General features: G+C 41.5%; 3 protein-coding genes across 6 annotated transcripts in view; 1 reads left to right on the plus strand and 2 right to left on the minus strand.

Annotated features, from left to right (window-relative positions):
• The window catches only part of LOC133546752 (gastrula zinc finger protein XlCGF57.1-like), a 732377-nt gene that overhangs the window by 626853 nt on the left and 81057 nt on the right, over positions 1 to 24467 (minus strand). The gene's annotated exons all lie outside the window — the stretch shown is intronic.
• The window catches only part of LOC133546754 (gastrula zinc finger protein XlCGF52.1-like), a 111284-nt gene that overhangs the window by 14797 nt on the left and 72020 nt on the right, over positions 1 to 24467 (plus strand). The gene's annotated exons all lie outside the window — the stretch shown is intronic.
• On the minus strand, positions 1263 to 22079 carry LOC133546768 (zinc finger protein 180-like). 3 transcript variants are annotated; one of them, XM_061892593.1, is made up of 4 exons: positions 21576 to 22079; positions 11539 to 11745; positions 10324 to 10394; positions 1263 to 3548 (listed from the first exon to the last, which is right to left on the minus strand). In XM_061892593.1, exons 1-3 carry the CDS (start codon positions 21748 to 21750, stop codon positions 10336 to 10338), a joined length of 441 nt encoding a protein of 146 aa, XP_061748577.1. In that variant the 5' UTR covers positions 21751 to 22079; the 3' UTR covers positions 1263 to 3548; positions 10324 to 10335. The 3 variants fall into 3 exon arrangements, with proteins under 3 accessions (XP_061748577.1, XP_061748576.1, XP_061748578.1); XM_061892592.1 differs by lacking the exon at positions 10324 to 10394 and having other exon boundaries at positions 11546 to 11745; XM_061892594.1 differs by lacking the exon at positions 10324 to 10394.

Genomic DNA, 24467 nt, shown 5'->3' on the forward strand with positions numbered 1-24467 from the left:
AGAACATCTTAGGTGTATTGCTGCCCTCCACAGTCTATTAACAAAATGTCTTCCTTCTGTCCTATGGCCCACACTACAGACTTGGACACAAACAGGACAGAAAGTAAAAAGCAGCTTTAAGGAGGTCAAAACAAAATGTATGCATTCTTTCCAACGGCCGCTGGGTGGCAGCAGAGGCTCCATGTATTACCTGAAGAAACATTTGACTTCTGACCTTTCCACATTATTTCTCTCATCTTTACTGCTGGAGTTCAGCTCACTGAGGATGTAAGCTACATTTTGGTATCTTAATTATCTTTAATTATTCATAAACAGGCTTAAAACAAAACATTATTATCATTACTGCCTCATTTGTTTCACTCTCTACTAATTAAAACTATTCTAGCACAAAAACATTCAGGATGTTCATACAAAAAATATTACACATCCCCCAAACGTAACAATTTATTATGGTATTCATATAATATTACATTTAATATACACATGGTCATAACAGTGCTGACAATTTAAATTCCCTGTGGGGATTAATAAAGTTTTTCTGATTCTGATAATTACATCACTCTCATAAAGCCCTCAATGCTGAATATGTTTTTTACGATAGCTTAGCTTCACAATGTTGGAATATTGACTGCTGATATTAATATTCTTCTATTGTTTACAATATTACACTTTACTCTTTTTCTTTGCTCAAATGAACAGGATGGAAGTGTCTTTGTCACTACTGAGTGTAATTATGTATATAATAATCTTCATTACCGCTTGATTTAACTCTCATTTTATTTTATCCATAGAGAACTTAACCATAAAAAGATGGCTGCACATCAATAAACTGTCACTAAACTTCAATAAAACTAAATACATCATATTTGAAGATTGTAAAAATGTAAAACAAATTATGATGGATAATATTGAAATTAAAGGAATTAAGGTAATCGCATTTTTAGGAGTTAATATAGATGAAGTAAACTGGACACTACATGTAAGTCATATAAAGAAAACAATAAAACAATGGAGTGCAATACTAAAGAGAATAAAATACATACTTACAAATATTAACTAGAATTATTGTACCCAACTTCAGTTGAAGCATACATTGTTTATTGCATAAAAGTCTGGGGACATACATATAAAACAATCACACAACAATATTCATATTCAAGAGAGTAATAAAGACAACTAATAGAATGGATTATAGAGACCCAACAAATGATTCATAAAATCACACATTATAAAAGTAAAAGATCTTGTATAAAATACAACTGATGTATGAATTAAATAATAATATGCTTCCAGAAGTGGTCCAGAAGATGTTTCAGATGTGAACCAGTAAATATGAACTAAGAGGGATTTATGTGTACTCAAAAGCAAAGGTATGAACACATGTAAAACAAATATGTACATCGTATAAAAGGAATTCATCTATGGAATTATCTACAATTAGAAAATAAAATATGTAACACGTCCATCCATCCCATCCATTTTCTACCGCTTATTCCCTTTCGGTGTCGCGGGGGGTGCTGGCGCCTATCTCAGCTACAATCGGGTGGAAGGCGGGGTACACCCTGGACAAGTCGCCACCTCATCGCAGGGCCAACACAGATAGACAGACAACATTCACACTCACATTCACACACTAGGGAACATTTAGTGTTGCCAATCAACCATTCTTCAAAAAACATATAAAACACTATTATGAATAAGTATAGAGGTAAATTATGGATATTTACACATACAATATTTATTGTATGTAACATATTTTATGTACTGTTTATTCTCACCCTTTCAGTCAAATTGTTCTGTTCATTTCAAAGTACACAAATGTGTATATTAACTCATGTACTTGACTGTGATAAACACACTAATCTGAAGTCTCTAATCTATAAATGTTAGAATCATATAAACAAGATTGTGTTACACACACAACAACGATGTCACACATGTTATATGTGCTGATGTTGTTAGAAAGTCAAAATGAAAGTCTGGACAGTTTATTTCAAATCCTGCAGTTTCATTTGCTGCTGCTGTTCTCACCAGCACACTTGTGTTTCTTACACTGGTACTTAGAAGACAATCTTTCACCACACACACTGCAACTCCACACTTTCTCACCTGCGTGTGTTCTCATATGCACTGTAAGAGTGTTTAGGTGACCAAAGCTTTTATTGCAGCTTGAACAGGAGTATGGGTTTTCTCCAGAGTGCGATCTCATGTGTAATTTTAATTGTCGTCTTTCTATATAACTTTTACAACATACTGAACATATGAAAGGTTTTTCACCAGAGTGTGTTCTCATTTTTACTTTTAAACTTTGTCTTATGACAAAACTTTTACCACATTATGAGAAGGAACAAGGTTTTTCTCCAGTGTGTATTCTCATGTGTGTTTAAAATTTTGCCTTCGAGTAAAATTTTTACCACGTTATGAGCAGGAAAAAGTTTTTTCTCCAGTGTGTATTGTCATGTGTGTTTTGAAATTTTGCCTTCGAGTAAAATTTTTACCACAGATTGAACATGAAAGAGGTTTTTCTCCAGTGTGTGTTCTCATATGTAATTTTTAACTTTGATTTATTACAATACTTTTACCACAGTCTGAGCAGGAAACATTTTTTTCTCCATTGTGTAATCTCATATGTATTTTCAAAGATTGCCTTTGAGTAAAATTTTTGACACAAATTGAACATGAAAAAGGTTTTTCTCCAGTGTGTATTGTCATGTGTGTTTTAAAATTTTGCCTTCGAGTAAAATTTTTACCACAGATTGAACATGAAAAAGGTTTTTCTCCAGTGTGTATTCTCATGTGTGTTTTCAAATTATGGCTTTGAGTATAATTTTTACCACAGGTTGAACAGGAAAAAGGTTTTTCACCAGTGTGTGTTTTCATGTGTCTTTTCAAATGTTGACTTTCTCTAAAACCTTTACCACAGATTGAACAAGAGAAAGGTTTTTCACCAGTGTGTGTTCTCATGTGTTTTACCAAACTTGAACTTCGTGCAAAACGTTTACCACAGAGTGAACAGATAAAAGGTTTTTCTCCAGTGTGTGTTCTCATGTGTGTTTTTAGACGACAATGGTCTTTAAAAGTTTTGTGACAGAGAGAAGATGTGAAGTGAGTGTTGTCAGTGTGACATGTCTTATCATCTTTAGAGTCTTCATCATCAGTGTCAGGAGAGTGTGACGTTGTGTCCTCACTATCTGATAGTGGAGCTAAGAGCTTGTCTGCTTGTGATCCTCCACAGTGGTCTCCATCAGCTTCTGTTGTCATGTGTTGTGTTGAGCTGCTGCTTGGAGGCTCCCCCCCTCCCCTCTCCTCACTTTCACCTTTCACCTCATCATCTTCACTCTTCACCGATTTCTCTTTTAAAAGGGGTATCAGTGGGTCCTCCTCTTCCTCTTTAAAATGGGGTGTTAGTTGGTCCTCCTCTTCCTCTTTAAAATGGGGGATCTGAAGGTATTCCTCTTCCTTCTTAATGTGGGAGGGCTGTGGCTCCTCCGTCCGCATCCTGAAGCTCCACTTCTGTTGCTCAGGGTGAAGATGTTCTTCACAGACATCTGCAAGACAAACACAGCATCTCTGCTCAGTCACACAATGCATTCAGTACTTTTACATGCACTTAGGAAAAACAAGTTATCGTATGAACTGTCTTGAAATCTCAGTGACGCACAAACACGCTGCTCTTAACAACATTATTTACAGGAAAAGAAACAAAAAACAGGATGACAGGACTTTTTACTGTGGATGAACGGTATGGTTTAAAATTGATTATTAAAATTATTTTATATAGAATTACTAATACAACCATTTTAAAACAGGCTCCTAATTTAGTTGGTGAAATATGCAGAAAAATATTACATCATTTTCAGTTATATTTTCTCAAATAAAGTAACCAGATATTAACAGTAAATAAACAAGTACATTAATAATAATTGTTTCGACAAAATAATACAATTAGAAATGATACAATATGTTACTGCATATGTCAGCTGCCAAATTAGGAGCATTTTTTTACCTGCTTTGAAATTATTCTATTCTCAATCATATATCAAATTATATATTGTGACATATATTGTTATTAGGATATAGATTTGAGGTCATATCGCCCATACCAAACATTGGTTCGTCGAGTCATTTTGTTTGGCCCACCAAATATATTTAATTTTAATATTCTTCAGATGTGTGTGTATGTTTAAAATGTGGGACTACTGTTCTACATCACGTGGAAGTGTCATGTCATGGGGATGGTGTGCTTTTAACGTAGGGTGTGACGATACGGTCAGCTCACCAAAGGATACTCGATATTGGATTTAGGAGAACGAGACAATATTTTGGTGGTTAACATGATTCTTACACGTGTGTGTACTTCATGTGTATATGAATGTACTTTCCCTTGTGTGCTTAGTTTGACTGTAACTTCATAGTGGATAATATCTATAAACAACCTCAATTGTTTTACATCTTTAATTTGAAGGGCTGTTTACTTATCTGACAAATTCAAAGGAAACTGCACTTTTTTAAAATGTCACCTATCATTCACAATCCTTATGTAAGACATATGTTTTAAACTTTTATGAATTTTAATTATTAAATAATCATGAGCAAAAAATCAGCTAACATTGGAGTCAATGGGAGTTCCTCTATTAGACCCACAAAGTCCTCCAAAAACTGCCAACCATACTCCATTTACATTTTGTGACCTGAATATTAACCAAGTATTAGCGATATTGTTATTATAAGCGCTAACGTTAAGGACCTACTTTTAGCGGCGCATTGATCACAGAAGTAACTAGCTTATGCTGCTATATTGACATACTGAGCTGCTTTCTCGCCTCTAAGATGGTGAAAGCTAATTCTACATTATAAATCATGCTTCTCACTTATGTAGTAGAAGGTTGTGGACATAAACCGAGAACTTGGTCAACTTTGACATCCAACTTAGACCTGGAGATGGCAAGAAAAACACGAAAATACGCTCTTTTGCACCCACCCTTTTTTAACCCTTTGTGAGGATTAATTCTTCATCCAAACGGGAAGATGTGAACACCCCATCAGTGAGAGCAGACATAGTATGCTTAAAATGAGCAAGATATGTAAATATGACATGTTATTAAGAATGTTACTACATTACATGTATACTTACAGTGTGTATTTAAATGTTGAAGCGGGTTTTAGGATGTTATTTAGAACACTTTATAGGCAGAATAGAGTGGCTGCCAATGACTCAATTGTTAGCTAACTTTTGCAAAGGTTTATTTTCTACTGAGGATGCATTAACCATCGACCTGCTCAGTGGCCTTGTGGTTAGAGTGTCTGCCCTAAGACTGGAAAGTCGTGAGGTCAAATCCTTGCCGAGTGATACCAAAGACTATAAAAATGGGACCCATTGTCTCCTTGCTTGGGACTCAGCATCAAGGGTTGGGGGTTAAATCACCAAATGATTCCCGAGTGCGGCCTCAGCTGCCCTCACCTCCCAGGGGGTGAACTTGGGGATGAGGATCATTTCACCACACCTAGTGTGTGACTACCGTTGGGAACTTAACTTTAACTTACATAGGGACTGTGAATGATTCCAAAAAGTGCAGTTCTTGAAATGAGAAAATAGAATAACAAGATATCATGTGAAGTGAAGTGAATTATATTTATATAGTGATTTTCTCTAGTGACTCAAAGCGCTTTACATAGTGAAACCCAATATCTAAGTTACATTTAAAACAATGTGGGTGGCACTGGGAGCAGGTGGGTAAAGTGTCTTGCCCAAGGACAAAATGGCAGTGACTAGGATGGCAGAAGCTGGGCTCGAACCTGGAACCCTAAAGTTGCTGGCACGGCTACTCTACGAACCGAGCTATACCGCCCCAAGTAGTGTATTTTTCGTATTATAAGTCGCTCCGGAGTATACGTCGCACCGGCCAGAAGTGCATAATCAAGAAGGGGAAAAAACGTCGCACTGGAGTATAAGTCGCCTTTTTGGGGGGAAATTCATTTGATAAAATCCAAAACCAAGAATAGACATTTGAAAGGCAATTTAAAATAAAGAAAGAATTATGAACAACAGGCTGAATAAGTGTACTTTATATGAGGCATGAATAACCAACTGAGAAGGTGCCTGCTATGTTAACCTAACATATTATGGTAAGAGTCATTCAAATAACTATAACATATAGAACATGCTATACCTTTACCAAACTATCTCTCACTTCTAATCAATAAATCCCCCCCCGCCGAATTCTTATTGGTTGACGTGTGTGACAATTGCTGACATTTTCTTGATCTTTTCCGCGAATGATAAATAATGTAATTTGATATTCTATGGCCCGGAGGTGGGGCACGATGGCGAGCACCTGGTGGCCGGGCCTGTTCCCATGGGGCCCAGCCGGGCACAGCCCGAAGAGGCAACGTGGGTCACCCCTCCAATGGGCTCACCACCCATAGCAGGGGCCATAGAGGTCGGGTGCATTGTGAGCTGGGCGACAGCCGAAGGCAGGGCACTTGGCGGTCCGATCCTCGGCTACAGAAGCTAGTTCTTGGGACGTGGAACGTCACCTCACTGGGGGAGAAAGAGCCTGAGCTAGTGCGCGAGGTAGAGAAGTTCCGGCTGGATATAGTCGGACTCACTTCGACGCACAGCAAGGGCTCTGGAACCACTTCTCTCGAGAGGGACTGGACCCTCTTCCACTCTGGCGTTGCCCGCAGTGAGAGGCAACGGGCTGGGGTGGCAATTCTTGTTGCCCCCCGGCTCAAAGCCTGTACGTTGGAGTTCAACCCGGTGGACGAAAGGGTAACCTCCCTCCGCCTTCAAGTGGGGGGGCGGGTCCTGACTGTTGTTTGTGCTTACGCACCAAGCAGCAGTTCAGAGTACCCACCCGTTTTGGGAACACTCGAGGGAGTACTGGAAAGTGCTCCCCCGGGTGATTCCCTTGTCCTACTGGGGGACTTCAAGCCTCACGTTGGCAACGACAGTGAAACCTGGAGAGGCGTGATTGGGAAGAATGGTCGCCCGGATCTAAACCCGAGTGGTGTTTTGTTATTGGACTTTTGTGCTCGTCACAGTTTGTCCATAACAAACACCATGTTCAAACATAAGGGTGTCCATATGTGCACTTGGCACCAGGACACCCTAGGCCGCAGTTCCATGATCGACTTTGTAGTTGTGTCATCGGATTTGCGGCCTTATGTTTTGGACACTCGGGCGAAGAGAGGGGCGGAGCTTTCTACCGATCACCACCTGGTGGTGAGTTGGCTGCGATGGTGGGGGAGGATGCCGGACAGACCTGGGAGGCCCAAACGCAGTGTGAGGGTCTGCTGGGAACGTCTGGCAGAGTCTCCTGTCAGAGAGAGTTTCAATTCACACCTCCGGAAGAACTTTGAACATGTCACGAGGGAAGTGCTGGACATTGAGTCCGAGTGGACCATGTTCCGCACCTCTATTGTCGAGGCGGCTGATCGGAGCTGTGGCCGCAAGGTAGTTGGTGCCTGTCGGGGCGGCAATCCAAAAACCCCTTGGTGGACACCAGCGGTGAGGGATGCCGTCAAGCTGAAGAAGGAGTCCTATCGGGTCCTTTTGGCTCATAGGACTCCGGAGGCAGTGGACAGGTACCGACAGGCCAAGCGGTGTGCAGCTTCAGCGGTCGCAGAGGCAAAAACTCGGACATGGGAGGAGTTCGGGGAAGCCATGGAAAACGACTTCGAAGCGATTCTGGACCACCGCCAGCCGCCTCAGGAAGGGGAAGCAGTGCACTATCAACACCGTGTATGGTACGGATGGTGTTCTGCTGACCTCAACTGCGGACGTTGTGGATAGGTGGAAGGAATACTTCGAAGACCTCCTCAATCCCACCAACACGTCTTCCTATGAGGAAGCAGTGCCTGGGGAATCTGTGGTGGACTCTCCTATTTCTGGGGCTGAGGTCGCTGAGGTAGTTAAAAAGCTCCTCGGTGGCAAGGCCCCAGGGGTGGATGAGACCCGCCCGGAGTTCCTTAAGGCTCTGGGGACTGTGGGGCTGTCTTGGTTGACAAGACTCTGCAGCGTCGCGTGGACATCGGGGGCGGTACCTCTGGATTGGCAGACCGGCGTGGTGGTTCCTCTCTTTAAGAAGGGGGACCGGAGGGTGTGTTCCAACTATCGTGGGATCACACTCCTCAGCCTTCCCGGTAAGGTTTATTCAGGTGTACTGGAGAGGAGGCTACGCCGGATAGTCGAACCTCGGATTCAGGAGGAACAGTGTGGTTTTCGTCCTGGTCGTGGAACTGTGGACCAGCTCTATACTCTCGGCAGGGTTCTTGAGGGTGCATGGGAGTTTGCCCAACCAGTCTACATGTGCTTTGTGGACTTGGATAAGGCATTCGACCGTATCCCTCGGGAAGTCCTGTGGGGAGTGCTCAGAGAGTATGGGGTGTCGGACTGTCTTATTGTGGCGGTCCGTTCCCTGTACGATCAGTGCCAGAGCTTGGTCCACATTGCCGGCAGTAAGTCGGACACGTTTCCCGTGAGGGTTGGACTCCGCCAAGGCTGTCCTTTGTCACCGATTCTGTTCATAACTTTTATGGACAGAATTTCTAGGCGCAGTCAAGGTGTTGAGGAGTTCCGGTTTGGTAACCGCGGGATTAGGTCTCTGCTTTTTGCAGATGATGTGGTCCTGATGGCTCCATCTGACCGGGATCTTCAGCTCTCGCTGGATCGGTTCGCAGCCGAGTGTGAAGCGACCGGAATGAGAATCAGCACCTCCAAGTCCGAGTCCATGGTTCTCTCCCGGAAAAGGGTGGAGTGCCATCTCCGGGTTGGGAAGGAGACCCTGCCCCAAGTGGAGGAGTTCAAGTACCTAGGAGTCTTGTTCACGAGTGAGGGAAGAGTGGATCGTGAGATCGACAGGCGGATCGGTGCGGCGTCTTCAGTAATGCGGACGTTGTATCGATCCGTTGTGGTGAAGAAGGAGCTGAGCCGGAAGGCAAAGCTCTCAATTTACCGGTCGATCTATGTTCCCATCCTCACCTATGGTCATGAGCTTTGGGTCATGACCGAAAGGATAAGATCACGGGTACAAGCGGCCCAAATGAGTTTCCTCCGCCGTGTGGCGGGGCTCTCCCTTAGAGATAGGGTGAGAAGCTCTGCCATCTGGGAGGAACTCAAAGTAAAGTCGCTGCTCCTTCACATCGAGAGGAGCCAGATGAGGTGGTTCGGGCATCTGGTCAGGATGCCACCCGAACGCCTCCCTAGGGAGGTGTTTAGGGCACGTCCAACCGGTAGGAGGCCACGGGGAAGACCCAGGACACGTTGGGAAGACTATGTCTCCCGGCTGGCCTGGGAACGCCTCGGGATCCCCCGGGAAGAGCTGGACGAAGTGGCTGGGGAGAGGGAAGTCTGGGCTTCCCTGCTTAGGCTGTTGCCCCCGCGACTCGACCTCGGAGAAGCGGAAGAAGATGGATGGATGGATAGATGGATATTCTATGGTAATGTGTTAATAATTTCACACATAAGTCGCTCCAGAGTATATGTCGCACCCCCGGCCAAACTATGAAAAAAACTGCGACTTTTAGTCCGAAAAATTCGGTAACAAAAACAGAATAAATTATATCTCATGTGCGCTTTGAAATGGCGTCTTCAAGTAAAATCTTTACCGCAGATTGAACATGAAAAAGGTTTTCCTCCAGTGTTTATTCTCGTGTGTCTTTTCCTACTCAGCGGCCTAGTGGTTAGAGTGTCCGCCCTGAGATGGGTAGGTTGGGAGTTCAAACCCCGGCCGAGTCATACCAAAGACTATAAAAAAACGAGACCCATGACTTCCCTGCTTGGCACTCAGCATCAAGGGTTGGAATTGGGGGTTAAAGGGGAACATTATCAGCAGACCTATGTAAGCCTCAATATATACCTTGATGTTGCAGAAAAAGGACGATATATATTTTTTTAACTGATTTCCGAACTCTAAATAGGTGAATTTTGGCGAATTAAACGCCTTTCGATTTATCGCTCTTGGAGCGATGACGTCAGAACGTGACGTCACCTAGATAGTCAACGCCATTTTCTCCACAACATTACACACACCAAGTCAAATCAGCTCTGTTATTTTCCGTTTTTGCGACTGTTTTCCGGTACCTTGGAGACATCATGCCTCATCGGTGTGTTGTCAGAGGGTGTAACAACACGATCAGGGATGGATTCAAGTTGATTTACGTAGAATGTGCATCGATTAGCACAGCATGCTAATCGATGCTAACATGCTATTTAGGCTAGCTGTTAGCTGTATGTACATATTGCGTCGTTATGCCTCTTTTGTAGCTATATTTGCACCTAGCCTACCCTCCACCCACATTTAATGCCAAACAAACACTTACCAATCGACGGATTTAAGTTGCTCCAGTGTCAAGAGATGCAAAAGTCCCTTGTTTGGTTTTTACCGGCGATGCTACGACAGAGATGGCACAGAGATGACAAGAATGTCTGGAAATCCTGCGACACACAAAGCAGATGCATTCCCAATGATAAAGTCAACGAAATCACAAAGGTGAGTGTTGTTGATATATTGACTTTTGTGCTAATCAGACATATTTGGTCGCGGCATGACTGCCAGCTAATCGATGCTAGCATACTATTTAGGCTAGCTGTATGTACATTGGTAGTTGTATTTGCGTTTCCTTCCACCCATATTTAATGCGAAACAAACACCAATCGACCGATTTAAGTTGATCCAGTGTCAATGCGAAAGTCCTGATCGGTTGGTCTGCACATTTTACCGGCGATGCTAACGCAGACATGCATGGCCGAATAGCGTCAATAGCTATTCGCTCAATAGCTTCGGTTTCTTTTTCAATTTCGTTTTCGCAATCTGCCTCCATACTCCAACCATCTGTTTCAATACATGCGTAATCTGTTGAATCGCTTAAGCCGCTGAAATACGAGTCTGAATCCGAGCTAATGTCGCTCTATCTAGCTGTTCTATCGACCATTTGTTTGTATCGGATTCGCTATGTGACTTCACAGGGAAATGGACAGTGGCTTCGCAAATAGCGAAAATCAAGAACTTTAAAGCTTTTTTTAGGGATATTCCGGGACGGGTACAATTTTGAAAAAAACTTTGAAAAATAAAATAAGCCACTGGGAACTGATTATTTGTTTTAACCCTTCTGAAATTGTGATAATGTTCCCCTTTAAATCACTATAAATGATTCCCGGGCGCGGTACCGCTGCTGCCCACTGCTCCCCTCACTTCCCAGGGATTGATCAAGGGGATGGGTCAAATGCTGAGGACAAATTTCACCACACCTAGTGTGTGTGTGACCATCATTGGTACTTTAACTTTGACTTAATATTGCAACGGTTACTAAAAGTTTTGTGAGAGTGAGAAGATGTGAAGTGAGTGTTGTCAGTGTGACATGTCTTATCATCTTTAGAGTCTTCATCATCAGTGTCAGGAGAGTGTGACGTTGTGTCCTCACTATCTGATAGTGGAGCTAAGAGCTTGTCTGCTTGTGATCCTCCACAGTGGTCTCCATCAGCTTCTGCTAAACTGCTGCTTGGAGGCTCCGCCTCTCTCTTCTCCACACACTCACCTTTGACCTCATCATCTTCACTCTTCACACTGACGAGGTGTCTCTTCTCTTCCTTTATGAAGTGGGGGGACAGCCGCTGTTTTTCCTCCACTTTAAAGTAGGGGGGCTGTGGCTCCTCTTCTTTCACGTGGAGGTACTGTGACTTCTTCTGCGCCATACTGGAGGACCCCTCCTGCTGCTCAGGTGGGCGATATTTTTCACAGACATCTGCAGGACACAAGAAGACAAACACATGCTGGGATGGAAATAGACAAGATTTTACCAATTCAGATTTCATTTTCGAGTCTGCTTTACGATTGGGTTATTTGTGGACTCACTTTTGCTTTCACATTCAGTAAAAAGGAGAAGAAACAGGTCGATTAGTATCAACTTTGACTAGTTGAGAAGTAACATGAGCGTACAAAGCCAACAGTGAGGTCTTAAAAGGCACAGATTTTACGGGTCCCCCATGGGGGGCCAGAGGGCCCTAAGGTAAATATTGTGCTTTGAAAATATCTATAAAATAAAAATATTTTTGGCAAGAAATTAACAAAATACTACACGTTATTTTGTGGCAATTACAAAAGAATGTCCAGTATAATTCTCAGGGCATTCAATCAATCACAACAGGACTGTTAAACTGAACATATATATATATATATATATATATATATATATATATATATATATATATATATATACACACATACTCCGCCTTCCACCCAATTGTAGCTGAGATAGGCTCCAGATAAGCGTTAGTAAATGGGTAAATGGATGGATATATATACATATACACATGCATATATAGAGTCGCGATCAAAAGTTTACATACACTTGTAAAGAACATAATGTCATGGCTGTCTTGAGTTTCCAATCATTTCTACAACTCTTATGTGTTTGTGATGTAGTGATTGGAGCACATACTTGTTGCTCACTAAAAACATTCATGAAGTTTGCTTCTTTTATGAATTTATTATGGGTCTAATGTGCTGGGTCAAAAGTGTACATACAGCAATGTTAATATTTGCTTACATGTCCCTTGGCAAGTTTCACTGCAATAAGGCGCCTTTGGTAGTCATCCACAAGCTTCTGCTTGAATTTTTGACCACTCCTCTTGACAAAATTGGCGCAGTTCAGCCAAATGTGTTGGTTTTCTGACATAAACTTGTTTCTTCAGCATTGTCCACACGACTTTGGGAAGGCCATTCTAAAACCTTAATTCTAGCATGATTTAGATATTCCTTGACACTTTTGACGTGTGTTTGGGGTCATTGTCCTGTTGGAACACCCAACTGCGCCCAAGACCCAACCTCCGGGCTGATGATTTTAGCTTGTCCTGAAGAATTTGGAGGTAATCCTTCTTTTTCATTATCTCATTTAAAGCACCAGTTCCATTGGCAGCAAAACGGACCCAGAGCATAATACAACCACCACCATGCTTGAAGGTAGGTGTGGTGTTCCTGGGATTAAAGATCTCTCTTTTTCTCCTCCAAACATATTCCTGGGTATTGTGGCCAAACAGCTCCATTTTTATTTTATCTGACCACAGAACTTTCCTCCAGAAGGTCTTATCTTTGTCCTTGTGATGTCAGATGGAACAAAAATTGAGCTGTTTGTCATGTATATAATGTAATGCATTGTGGCCAATCAACTGAGAACAGTACAATACTACCTTTGAAAAGTACCGCTTCCGCTCTTTCATCTGACTGCATACAAGCAATAACATCTTGAAGAGGAAGAAAGGCAAAAAACTACAATTCTACTGGTTAATAATAAGGGTGTGAAGTACAATATGGACTTCAAAACTTTTTTTTTTTCCCCTTGGCCTCAGTCTGCACCCCCACTCCAGGGCCTAGGCTAAGACCGATTTTTAAATTTTATTTTAATCTTCTATTTTTTTCTTCCCCCCACCCCCTTCTTTACCTGTATGTCATCTTTTTTGTAAGGGGCGCTGGAAGCCGGCAGACCCGTCAGCGATCCTGTTCTGTCTCCCTGTAATGTTTGTCTGATCTTGAATGGGATTGTGCTGAAAATTGTAATTTTCCTGAAGGAACTCTCCTGACGGAATAAATAAAGTACTATCTATCTATCTAACAATAAAGGTGACGCTTTAAGCAGGGATGCACCGGGTTGCAAGTTCTGTTTTACACCTTCCCTGCTCGTCGGCTCCCAGACCGTAGTCGAGGAGAGCAGGGGAGACCTTTCACTTCGGAATGATGAGGCCATCAATTAGTTACAACTTGCTCACTTTATTTATAATTTCCACAGGGCAACACCGGACATCCAACATGCTATTGACAGTCCTGCACATGCTAGCACTACCTCTCCTAACTTGCCCACTCACTTACTCGTCACGTACCCCACATACTGCCATTCTTAGAGGAGCACACACCGAATGCTACTATCACAACAGCTGCTTTAAAGGGGAACATTATCGCCAGACCTACGTAAGCGTCAATATATACCTTGATGTTGCAGAAAAAAGACCATATGTTTTTTTAACCGATTTCCGAACTCTAAAAGGGTGAATATGGCGATGTAAACGCCTTTTCAATTGTTCGCTGTTGGAGCGATGACGTCACAACGTGACTTTAAAACGTAAAGCAATCTGCCATTTTCTCATACACATTACACGCAACAAGTCAAATCAGCTCTGTTATTTTCCGTTTTTTCGACTGTTTTCACTACCTTGGAGACAATATGCCTCGTCAGTGTGTTGTCCGAGGGTGTAACAACACTCACAGGGACGGTTTCAAGTTGCACCAGTGGCCAAAAGATACGAAAGTGGCAAGAAATTGGACGCACATTTTACCGACGACAGCAATGCTACGACAGAGATGGCAAGAATTTGTGGATATCCTGCGACACTCAAAGCAGATGCATTTCCAACGATAAAGTCAGAGAATGTTGTGTCACATGTGGTTTGCATCTTCCTCCGCTGCGGTTCCACCCAGAGGGCCCGCTGACAGCGCAGCCGGACACGCTCATCAAGCGGACCGCGCCCACTCTCCGCCGCAGCTGGCCGCAGTCCACACCTGTGACTGACGACGTGAGCTGCTTAAAAGACCAGTGGACCCAGGAATCCTGGCGGGAACTTAGTTCTCTGTTGAAGTACAAACTCTCCGTCACCTGCAAAGTGAGCTGTGCGTCTCACTCTTCTCCGGATCTCCTTCGTCCTCAGATTGCTTCCTTCGTCCCTCGACTCCTCGCTTCCTTCCACGGACTACCCTGCCTGTCTTTGCCCTTATTGGACTGCATCGCGTCTCTCAACACGCACCTCCAACACTTTGGTAAGACGCTCCAGTTAATCTATACACACATAGTCTTACAACACACTCTTGGGTTTTTTGACACACACATCATTCTCTAGTTTATTAGTATTGTTATTATTATTATTATTATATTTTGTATTATATATATATATACTATAATATATATATATATTTTTTTACTTTGTATAAGAATAAATCTTTGGACATTAATGCCATCTGGTGTCCGTCCGTCACGTCTTTAGTAAACCATAACAGAGAAATCACAACGGTGAGTTTTGTTGATGTTATTGACTTATGTGCTAATCAGACATATTTGGTCACAGCATGACTGCAAGCTAATCGATGCTAACATGCTATTTAGGCTAGCTGTATGTACATATTGCATCATTATGCCTCATTTGTAGCGATATTTTCATCCAGCCCTTCCCTCCACCCACATTTAACGCCAAACAAACACTTACCAATCGACGGATTTAAGTTGCACCAGTGGTCAAAAGATGCAATAGTTGGTTAGGTGGCGATCGCCGAATTCGTCCTCGTTGCCGCTGTCTGTCGTGATATGATTAAATAGCTTCAGTTTATTCTTCAATTTCTCTTTTGCTATCTGCCTCCACACTCCAACCATCCGTTTCAATACATGAATCGCTTACGTCGCTGAAATCAGAGTCTGAATCAGAGCTACTACGCTATACTTTTCTGTGCTATCCGCCATATTTGTTTTTGTTGGCTTCACGAAGTGGCGTCACAGGACAATAGGCGGGTGGCTATAACGACGGTTAAAATCAGGCACTTTGAAGTCGTTTTTTGGGATATTGCGTGATGGGTAAAATTTTGAGTAAAACTTCGAAAAATAAAATAAGCAACTAGAAACTGATTTTTATTGGTTTTAACCCTTCTGAAATTGGGATAATGTTCCCCTTTAAAACATGCCTCCCCAAATGCTGCGATGAATGTTAGCACCTTTGTTTCAAACTGAAGTCAACATTTAAATAATGAACAATCAGATCTGCACAAGGAGTTATAAAGAGTGACGTGTAATAATGTCATTGTTACACCAGTCCTGCTGTTTGGTCCGGTGAAGACTGCTCTCATATGAAACTTATCTTAACTACATAATGTCAGTTATTTGAAGTAACACACAAATTAATAACATTGATTAAAAAATAATTCCGTTAGCAGGGCTCGAATTTAACCAAGGCAACCGTGACAAAAGCTGCGACTGCCCTTGTGACTTGCCGTAATGCCCTAAAAAATTGACCAACATCGACGACAAGAACATGCCGTGACCGCCATTGACTTTCTAGTTCAGGAGTTAATTCGGCAGTATTTCCAACTAGGACTTTCCCCCATGTCCCTTTAGGTGTGTTGTGGAAAAATGTGAATGCCTGCCGAAAACGTATTTCCTTCGCTGAAGCTGCAGTTTTGGCTTGGTCTGTCCACAGCGGATTACTAGGTGTAAGATAAACACTTTCTCTTCCTGGTTATTGTGTCGCTACGTGTTTGACATTATTTAAGACTTTATCGTGCCCGGAAAAGGACAGTTTGTCTCTTCTGTGGTATTGATGAGATTTAAAGGAGTGTTGTTAGTCCCATGTTGATGTGATAAAACCTCTTTCTCGTTTGGAAGATACACACAGCTGTAACTGTTATTTCTTCCTGCACATGATAAATATGTACAACAGGTTTGGATGTCTAAATTTATGTAAAATTGTCATTAAATGTAATATTGCCTGACAAAAAGTGATTTGACGTAATATTTTGATATTTACACATCGCATATTTACAGAAGCGTATTTTACTATAATACCCTTATGACCATTCCATATATCAAAATCAAGTACCTACTGTACTGTTTACTTGTTTAAATTCCCTGTTAGAGCAAATATCTACCCAAATGGACACTTTGTTGTTGACAAAAATGTATTTTAAGTAACATTTTCATATTGACATATCTTATCTCTGCATATTCTACTAGAATACCCTTATGGGCCTTACACATATGTAAATCAAGTACCTACTGTACTGTTGTTTAAATACCCTTTTTAGAGCTAAAAACTACCCAAATTGCCATTTTGCTGCTGCCAAAAATTGATTCCAGATAATATTAACAATAATAACAAAATTGTCAGAATAATTGTACATTAGTTATAACACAACTTTGTGTTCCATTGAGTTCAGGTCCCCTGCTAGAAGACAAAAACTGTATTTCATCTTATCAAACAAAAGGCTTGTAAAACTCCACTATCTGCGATGGGATGCAACATGGAGGTGTCGGTTTCTTTGATCTATTGACAGCCACAGGAAGACCTTGTCCTGACCCGAGATCCACGAAGCGGAGAGGGAGCAGACCTGACGCAATTCCAGGTACCTTTTCTTTGAACTGTTTATAACTGAGTGCAAAAGCTGTGTACGGCCCCCCTCCCTTTAGAAACAGCTGCAGCTATGTAATCAGAAAAGGCCTTAAATAAGAGAGGACGCGTGGAACTCCCTCGTCAGAGCGTGGTGGGAAACTGTACAAAGTTGCAGCCCAGACGTTTCTCCTCATGAGTTAAATTGAAACCGGTCTCTTTTTCATTTCTTTGCTTCTTGTCTTTTCTAAGAGATGCCATCGGTGTTTGAACCTGATAAAAATATCAAAGCATTACTCTAAAACACAACATTATACATTCTGAAAATGTAAACGATAGCAAGAATATACCTACATATTTCAGAAAATTTCACTAGCAAACACTTTGTTTTAAAGGTTTTTACTGCCTTTTTTTTAGCCCTTTAAGACACCTGTGAGTTAGGGCTATATAAATAAACATTGATTGATACTGTACAAAAATTCTAAATAACTGAAGAAAAATCACTGATAAACACTGGAAAACTGTCACTGAACGTCTTAGTGTGATGTCATTGTGTTACAGACAAATGGAACACAGTTTCCACATGGTGAGGACATTGATGGTCAGACTCACTGTCTTACGGATCACCTCAACTTCTGCCTAGACGTGACCTGCCCTGCCAAGACTGTTCGGTGCTACCCTAATAACACACCCTGGGTAACACAGGAGGTTCAAGCTGTGCTCAACAAGAAGAAAGCTGCCTTCAGGAGTGGAGACAGGGAGGCAATGAGAGCAGCACAGCGGGAGAAGAAAGGACATGTGAGGAAGACTAAGGACAGATAGCCAGGGACTGCAGATGGAAATTAGCTATATAGCTATAATCTGGAACAGAACATATCTGTCTTTGAGCTTAATGTTTCTGTGCATTGTCCCTTCAAATAAAGACTAAACTAAGCTACAGGAAGAAGGTGGAGCAGAACAACATGAGGGAGGTCTAGTAAGGTGTGAAAACCCTCACAGGCCACAAGACAAAGACCAGAGCAGTAGGGGGGACAATTGAGATGAAGAACTTCTTCAACCGGTTCAACCAGCACGTGTCCTCCCCAACCCCCACTCCTCATCGCAGCCGCCCCCTCTTCTTCTCCCCCCCAGCCATGGTTGCAACCCCTTACTCTTCCACCTCCACCAGACAATAGATGGGTTTCCGCTAGCGGCGATTACCCATAATCCTTCGAGTCAGCCGCCATCTTGTGCAACAAAACTTTGTTTACTCGTCTGCGGCAGTTTTCTAAATATATTTCCACACTTTTGCAGCAACAATAACGTCCACTTCAGGAAATTTGAAAGAAGTCGTAAAAGTTCCCCACAGACAGACGGTAGATGCAAAGCCAGGTATTTACAGAAATGGAAGGATATTGGCGATAAAGATCCGTATGAGATGGGAAAGCACGAATGGACTACGGACTTGAAATGTTATCCGGATATAAGTTACGCCGACATCGTCAACTATTTGGTGAACAATGTTAGTGCCTACACTCTGGATGAGCTCAAGGGCTACAAGTCACTCGAAGCGTACAATTACTTTGTGTGTGGATGGGTACAGGAAATGAAACTGGCTACAAAGGAAGATAAATGTGTGCACATCGCTGGTGTTCGTCACTCTCAGAGATCAACTGATATGTGTTTGGTGCCATGGGTCATATCAGAGAAGACGGGTCGTGTTTTATCAGGACACTGTACATATATGGCAGGTATTGGCGAAATATGTTCACATGTTTCTGCATTGTTGTTTGCCATTGAAACGAGCGTCAAGATGCGGGACAACACGACAGTCACGCAGGAAAAATCTTACTGGCTACTTCCATCTGCAGTCAAGAAAGTTGGGTACAAGACCATACAGGACATTAACTTCACATCCGCCAAGACAATGAAGAGAAAGCTAGACAAGGCAATCGTATCTGGAGATACACCGGCACCATTAAAACAGAGGAAACTACCGGAGGTACAGAAGGGGACACAAGATGAACTGTCAGACTTGTATAGAGAATTAAAATCCAAACGAAAAATTAAGCCTGTTTTACTTTCTCTGATTCCAGGATATGCTGAAGACTATCGTCCAGAAGCACTTGATAAATAGTACCCAAAGGTATTTTCAGAACTATATGATTCTAACTATGCAACTGCATAGTTTAGGGTTACTTGATTTAATTCATTCAAATTTTAATAAAATCGTCCAAAAATAAGCAGCGATTGCCTATATTATATATAGAAGGGTATATTTGTGCAACAACGACGTCAGACGTCGAGCGTTATTAAGTACAAGCACAGGCACAGTAGTTCCTCCTATGTTTTAATATCCATTCTAACCATAACACATTTTATCATCGATACAGAGAGCAACATAATTCAAAGTACCTGTTACAAAATGATCAGAGCAAACTTTATAATGTCGTTTTGCTGGATCAGGGGTAAATCCCACTCGATTGATTCTAGCTAGCCACAGGTTGCTCCTTTTTGTCGACAGTCGCTCGGTTTCTTTTCCCTGTTTTACTATAACCTTAGGGATATCGTAGTACTTTGTTGTTCTTTGTCCTGAATTGGCGCGGTTTACACAGCCCCAAACGACACGTGTGACCCATTCTCACAAAAATAACAACGGAGGCGTCCTTGGTTACGAGTGTTTGTTTTGACATACAAGATGGCGGACAAGGGAATTGTGGGACGGGTGTGACGTCATCGGAAACCCATGTATAGTCATCTCTGTGGACCAGATCAGAGGTCAACTGAGGAAACTGCATCCTAGAAACTACCTGATGCGCACCAGAATCTATCTGGTGTGCACTGCGTATTATTTAAGTACAGTCTTTTATTTTCCTACTTGCAAACGCAGTGTTATTGTTCAAACTGTGTGTAATGCAACAGTATTTAAAATGATTAAATATACTCGTTAAATAATGTGTCTTCCTTGTTTTTAATGAATAATTAAGGCCTACTATGCTACTGTATTTTAATGCTGTTCATGATGGTGGTACTTGGAAATCCAAGTATTTTCTGAGGTGGTACTTGGTGAAAAAAGTTTGACAACTACTGACGTAGTGACATTGTAAACTACATTGGCAGACACCATTTTGTTATACCCAAACAGCGTCTGCTCATACATCGCGCTTCCAACGAGATCCCCCTTTGAGTAAAAAGGTTCCACAATTGTTCATGTTATACCATCTCATCTTATTGTCCATCATGTGAATGTTTGAAGTGGAACTAAATGTGATCTCTGAAAGGGGTACACATTATTACCAAAGCAGGGCCCCCATCCACATATACAATACTACTACATATCTGATGAAAAACAATATTATTGTTGTTTTTTTAATTATAAGCGTGCCAAACCATCTCTATTTGGACATTATCTAATGCAGGGGTGTCCAAAATGCGGCCCGGAGACCATTTGCGACCCGCAGCTAACCCGCCACACATCCTGCAAAAATTGCAAAATTGATAGTATTGCAAAAATTAAAACATTTTAAAAAAGTGGAATGAAGTGAAATATAGTGAGAAAACGTGTTAATGTTGACACAAAGCTGCCATGCAGGCAGTTTTTTTTTCCATTGCTCAAAAAAAGGACAAAAAAATTTGTTACAATGAATTATTACTTAAAAGTTACCACTTTAAAATGTTTTATGTAGAAAAATATTGCATATGTTGTGTGGTTGCCATATAAAAACATCAACATTTGGACAAAAGAGCATAAAATAAACAAAATAATAGTTCAAACTTAAAATCGACATATATTGGAGGTTTATCTTGAAATTTAAGTGTTAAAAGTAAAAAAAACAATCTAATAAAAATGCATCACTTTATGAGTGGGGAACCTTTCGGATCTCAAATATATTTAGTAAGACTTTAATTAACTTTTCACTGTGATTACTCAAAAATATTAAATAATTAAAATCAATAATGTCCTGCATTATTGATCTTTGAGGGCTTTAATTGCTAAATAAAGGAACTCTCCTGAAGGAATCAATAAAGTCCTATCCATCTATCTAAATACTGCATATTTCAGTTTTACTATAAAAAACAAAGTTATGTTTGACAGAAAAGGCATAAAACCTTATTTGTTTTACTTTATATCAACCTCAAGTTGATATAGAGATTTACTGTAAGCATTAAATAAATAAATAAAATAATAATTTGACCTTTTTTTTAACATTTTAGTGACTGAGACCCTCTATGCTCCCCAGGAACCCTAAGGATTAAAAAAAAAAATCCATATATTTTGTTATGGTTTGAAAATGAAAAATATCAAAATGGTCCCCGCATGCTTACATTTTTCCGTGTTCGGCCCTCTGTGGAAAAAGTTTGGACACCCCTGATCTAATGGAAATGACTGCTGCAAACACGTCATGTTCATGATGAAATATAAAGTTAGTAAACATGTGAGAGTAAGAAGTAAACAAACCTGTTCTGTGTAACACAACTTGAGGTTTCTTGAAAACAGCCTCCAATAGTTGACGTAGTCTCTCGTTCTCTTCTTTTGTACGAGAAAGTTCCTCTTTGTACTCTGCTATCGTTCTTTCACACATTTTCACACAACAAAGTTCCTCCTCATACTTTTCTATCGTTCTTTCGCACATTTTCACACAATCACAACACTTTACACTCACACTTGATCTTAACTAAGCGATGTGTTGATCAAATCCGCGTCTCTTTGTTAGCGGCTAACAAGCTAAGCTAACTGGCATGCTAAGCTAATTGGCGCACTCAAACAACTATCAAGCTAAGCGGGCCTAATAATCTCCAAATGTGGCTGAGACGAGTGGAGTTTACCCTGACACGGAAGATGAATAAAGTGTAGTTAGTAGCGATGTGAGGAGATGTGCCGAGGCTTAGAAGCGTGTGTGGAGAAAAGGAGGACTTTGCCGCAAAGCGCATGTCTTCCAAGCATGCGTCCGTAGGGGCGGGGCCTGAGTCATAGTTGTGACGTTTTGGGCTAGGGAGTATAAAAACTACACTACCCAGCATGCAACAGTGGTGACGAGCATGCGCGGTAGCCCCGTGAAGTGGTGTCGTATGTCGCCATGCGGACAGCTAGAATGTGGTTATGAGCACGCTGTGTGAGTCAACGTTGAACACGCCTCGTCTGCATTTATTACAATTAGACAGACAGCACAATAAATGCATTAAAAAAACTACTAGTCGATTATTTTCATACATACATGATTTAAAGTAAAATACGGTTTATATATTTGAAATATAATTTTTGATTGATTGGTTGATTGATACTTTTATTAGTAGATTGCACAGTACAGTACATATTCCGTACAATTGACCACTAAATGGTAACACCTCAATAAGTTTTCAACTTGTTTAAGTCGGGGTCCATGTTAATCAATTCATGGTACAAATATATACTATCAGCATAATACAGTCATCACACAGGTTAATCATCATAGTATATACATTGAATTATTTACATTATTTACAATCGGGGGGTGGGATGAGGAGCTTTGGTTGATATCAGTACTTCAGTCATCAACAATTGCATCAACAGAGAAATGTGGACATTGAAACAGTGTAGGTCTTATTTAGTAGGATATGTACAGCCAGCAGAGAACATAGTGAGTTCACATAGCATAAGAACAAGTATATACATTAGAAGTACATTTGATTATTTACATTAGGTTATTTATAATCCGGGGACATGAGATATGAATGGAGGAGGGTATTAGTAAAGGGTTGAAGTTGCCTGGAGGTGTTGTTTTAGAGCGCTTTTGAAGGAATATAGAGATGCACTTACTTTTACACCTGTTGGGAGTGCATTCCACATTGATGTGGCATAGAAAGAGAACGAGTTAAGACCTTTGTTAGATCGGAATCTGGGTTTAACGTGGTTTGTGGAGCTCCCCCTGGTGTTGTGGTTATGGCGGTCATTTACGTTAAGGAAGAAGTTGGACATGTACTTCGGTATCAGGGAGGTGTCGCGGATTTTATAGACTAGGCTCAGTGCAAGTTGTTTTACTCTGTCCTCCACCCTGAGCCAGCCCACTTTGGAGAAGTGGGTTGGAGTGAGGTGTGATCTGGCGTGGAGGTCTAAAAGTGACCGGACTAGCTTGTTCTGGGATGTCCGGAGTCTAGATTTGAGAGTTTTGGAGGTGCTGGAGTACCAGAAGGTGCAAGCGTAATCAAAAAAGGGTTGAATGAGAGTTCCCGCTAGAATCTTCAAGGTGCTTTTATTGACCAGAGAGGAGATTCTGTAGAGGAATCTCGTTCTTTGGTTGACCTTTTTGATGACCTTGGTTGCCATTTTATCACAGGAATGATTAGCCTCTAGAATGGAACCTAGGTAGGTGATCTCATCTTTCCTGGTGATAACGATGTCACCCACTTTTGTTGCCATGTGTTGTTGTTTGTGGTTACCCGTAGGAAGAACTATGTCGAGCTGCATGAATAAGTTGGCTTTAATTAAGTCTTCAGCAGGACAGCAATTGTACGTACGCACTAGAGATGCGCGGTTTGCGGTCACAACCGCGGAGTCCGCGGATAAACCGCGGGTCGGGCGGGTGACATGACGAAAAGATAGATTTTAAATAGATTCGGGCGGGTGGCGGTTGAACCAATTCGGAAATATATATTGGAATAATCCCAGGAATGTAGGCTCAAAAAAACTTCTTCGTTTGTCTTGTCTTTATTGCACAAGATGTAATACAACCACACAACAGCTCTCATGTCTCTAACGCTTTTCCCTGGACAACGCAAACTCTCACTTCCTGTCGATAACGTCACTTCTCTATCTCTCCCGGAAGTCCCGCCACCCAGCCAAAGTCATTGTTTAACACCTCGTAGCCAGCCGCTACATTATACATAGTTAAATGTTATGTTGAAGAGGTTCATTTAGCCTACTGACGTGTATTTATAAATGGTTGGTTTATATAGGCTAGTAGGTAAAGTGTTGTACCTGACAACTCTTGATGGTACAATCCATACATCACGTCACAGACAACGTCACGCTAACATCACGTGACACCTCTGATGAAGGCTGCAGAAGCAACGTAGCCCAAACTTGTCAGGTACAACACTTTACCTTACTAGCCTATAGAAATCAACCATTTATAAATAGTTAAATGTTGTTACCCACATACGAAAAACGAGCAGCACTCTTTGAAACAGTATGTGGGCATACTTTTATTTTGAAGTGTCTCGTTTGGTCTGTCGACGGATGTAAGGAAGCTACTTCCGGGTGTGGCCAACGAGGTATTTGTCATTTGTTGGTTTTTTACTTAGTAAAATGTTTGATCCACATGCTGTGCATGTTATTATTTTTACGTTTGTAACCTGCTTTATTTATTACAGT

This window comes from Nerophis ophidion, unplaced genomic scaffold, assembly GCF_033978795.1.
Source record: "Nerophis ophidion isolate RoL-2023_Sa unplaced genomic scaffold, RoL_Noph_v1.0 HiC_scaffold_42, whole genome shotgun sequence".
Lineage (NCBI taxonomy): Eukaryota > Metazoa > Chordata > Actinopteri > Syngnathiformes > Syngnathidae > Nerophis > Nerophis ophidion.

Bases quoted from the DNA above. Each gene is read 5' to 3' on its own strand.
- LOC133546768 (XM_061892594.1), bottom strand. From the start codon at position 21,750: ATGTGCGAAAGAACGATAGAAAAGTATGAGGAGGAACTTTGTTGTGTG. The intron at 11,746-21,575 runs GTTTGTTTACTT...TGTGTCCTGCAG, and splicing joins AGTTGTGTTACACAGAACAG to ATGTCTGTGAAAAATATCGC. The intron at 3,549-11,538 runs GTGAGTGTGTGG...TTTGTCTTGCAG, and splicing joins TGAAGATGATGAGGTCAAAG to ATGTCTGTGAAGAACATCTT.